Genomic DNA, 1,160 nt, shown 5'->3' with positions numbered 1-1,160 from the left:
GAAAATTGGAAAGGCAGAAAGAGGCAGGAGGGATGTAGCACCTTAGAACGACCCATAGTCGCCAAGTATTGCAAGATATATTGTGATTGCAGATGGACTCGTATTAGGCTCCTGTTCAATAACATGTTGTTAAACTCCGACTGAAGGTTGAAGTGTAAAATGCCTACTGGTTTCCAAGGCAGAGATTAGTGATTATTGGAAGAAGAGATGTATAGAACTGAGACAGATATACAAACAGGTTCACATTGCTTATTATTTGGTGCTCAAGAAAGTAAAAGCGCAACTTGTGATGTGTTTTTTAAGTTCACAGTAAGCAGTAAGCAGATGTTGAATTCTAATGCAATTTTTTAACTTGCTTTGTTATTCTTGCCTCGTAATGCATTCCATTTGTTCCCTCCAGTGCCTGCCCACCTCCTCCAAAACTTGCCTCTGCTACTCGAGCTCACTTCGTGCCATCATCGCCCATAAAATTTTACCAGTTAGAAAGCGCCTAAAATGAGATAAGGCTTATTTTGCCCCTTGCAAAAACCTCCACCACTTTGAGGTACCACAACTATACACGCCTTCAAATAGCTCCCCTTGATTGTTACCAATGCACTACATATAGCTTAACACTTGAGTGAGCTAAATATTAAACTTGTGAAAGCACCTGAAAGATAATTATGACCGTATTGTATGCGAAGTGAAACAAGCCATGCAGTTGTGACTTTAAGTGACCCATCGACTACTCGGCCTATCGAGGACTGTATGTATAGGAAGATGCAAATCAAAGCAAACAGCCTTTTGTTTAAGAAGGGATTAGCCTATCCACTAGATAGTAAGTTTTTAAACCTCCTCAGCCCTCATCTCCCCCTATTATATACTCAGCCGACTTCCTTGCTTGTCAGCCTCCAGACAGATCGGCACGTGCAAACTATTGCAACACATGAGCAGTGGTTGGCTTATTCAAAGTGCTCAAGGGAGCTCAGCATAAAACGATGAGAAAGTGCTGATATCTCTGTCATATGATCCCAAAAATCACCCCTTTTCTCCCCAAAATACAACCTATCCACTGGGAACAAAGAAGTCGATACTGCTGCAAAAAGTAGTCATTATTATCGTTGGAAAGTCTAAAGTGTAGAAACAAATTTCTCTTGAATGCTCCAGATTGCCGAGCTAAA

The 1,160-nt window shown here is 41.0% G+C and overlaps 1 protein-coding gene across 1 annotated transcript in view; it reads left to right on the top strand. All coding sequences in view use genetic code 11, as the record gives it.

The window, feature by feature from the left end:
* Positions 1-207: 207 nt before the first annotated feature.
* The window catches only part of EGR_09540 (hypothetical protein), a gene marked incomplete at both ends in the record, with an annotated part of 9,892 nt that continues 8,939 nt past the window's right edge, over positions 208-1,160 (top strand). Inside the window, one exon of the mRNA XM_024498789.1 lies at positions 208-309. Within this exon, the coding sequence (XP_024346796.1) occupies positions 208-309 (102 nt within the window). The remainder of the gene's footprint in view (positions 310-1,160) is intronic.

This window comes from Echinococcus granulosus, assembly GCF_000524195.1.
Source record: "Echinococcus granulosus chromosome Unknown EG_S00152, whole genome shotgun sequence".
NCBI lineage: Eukaryota > Metazoa > Platyhelminthes > Cestoda > Cyclophyllidea > Taeniidae > Echinococcus > Echinococcus granulosus.
Note: the sequence above shows the minus strand (reverse complement) of the source record. Positions and strands in the feature narration are given on the sequence as shown.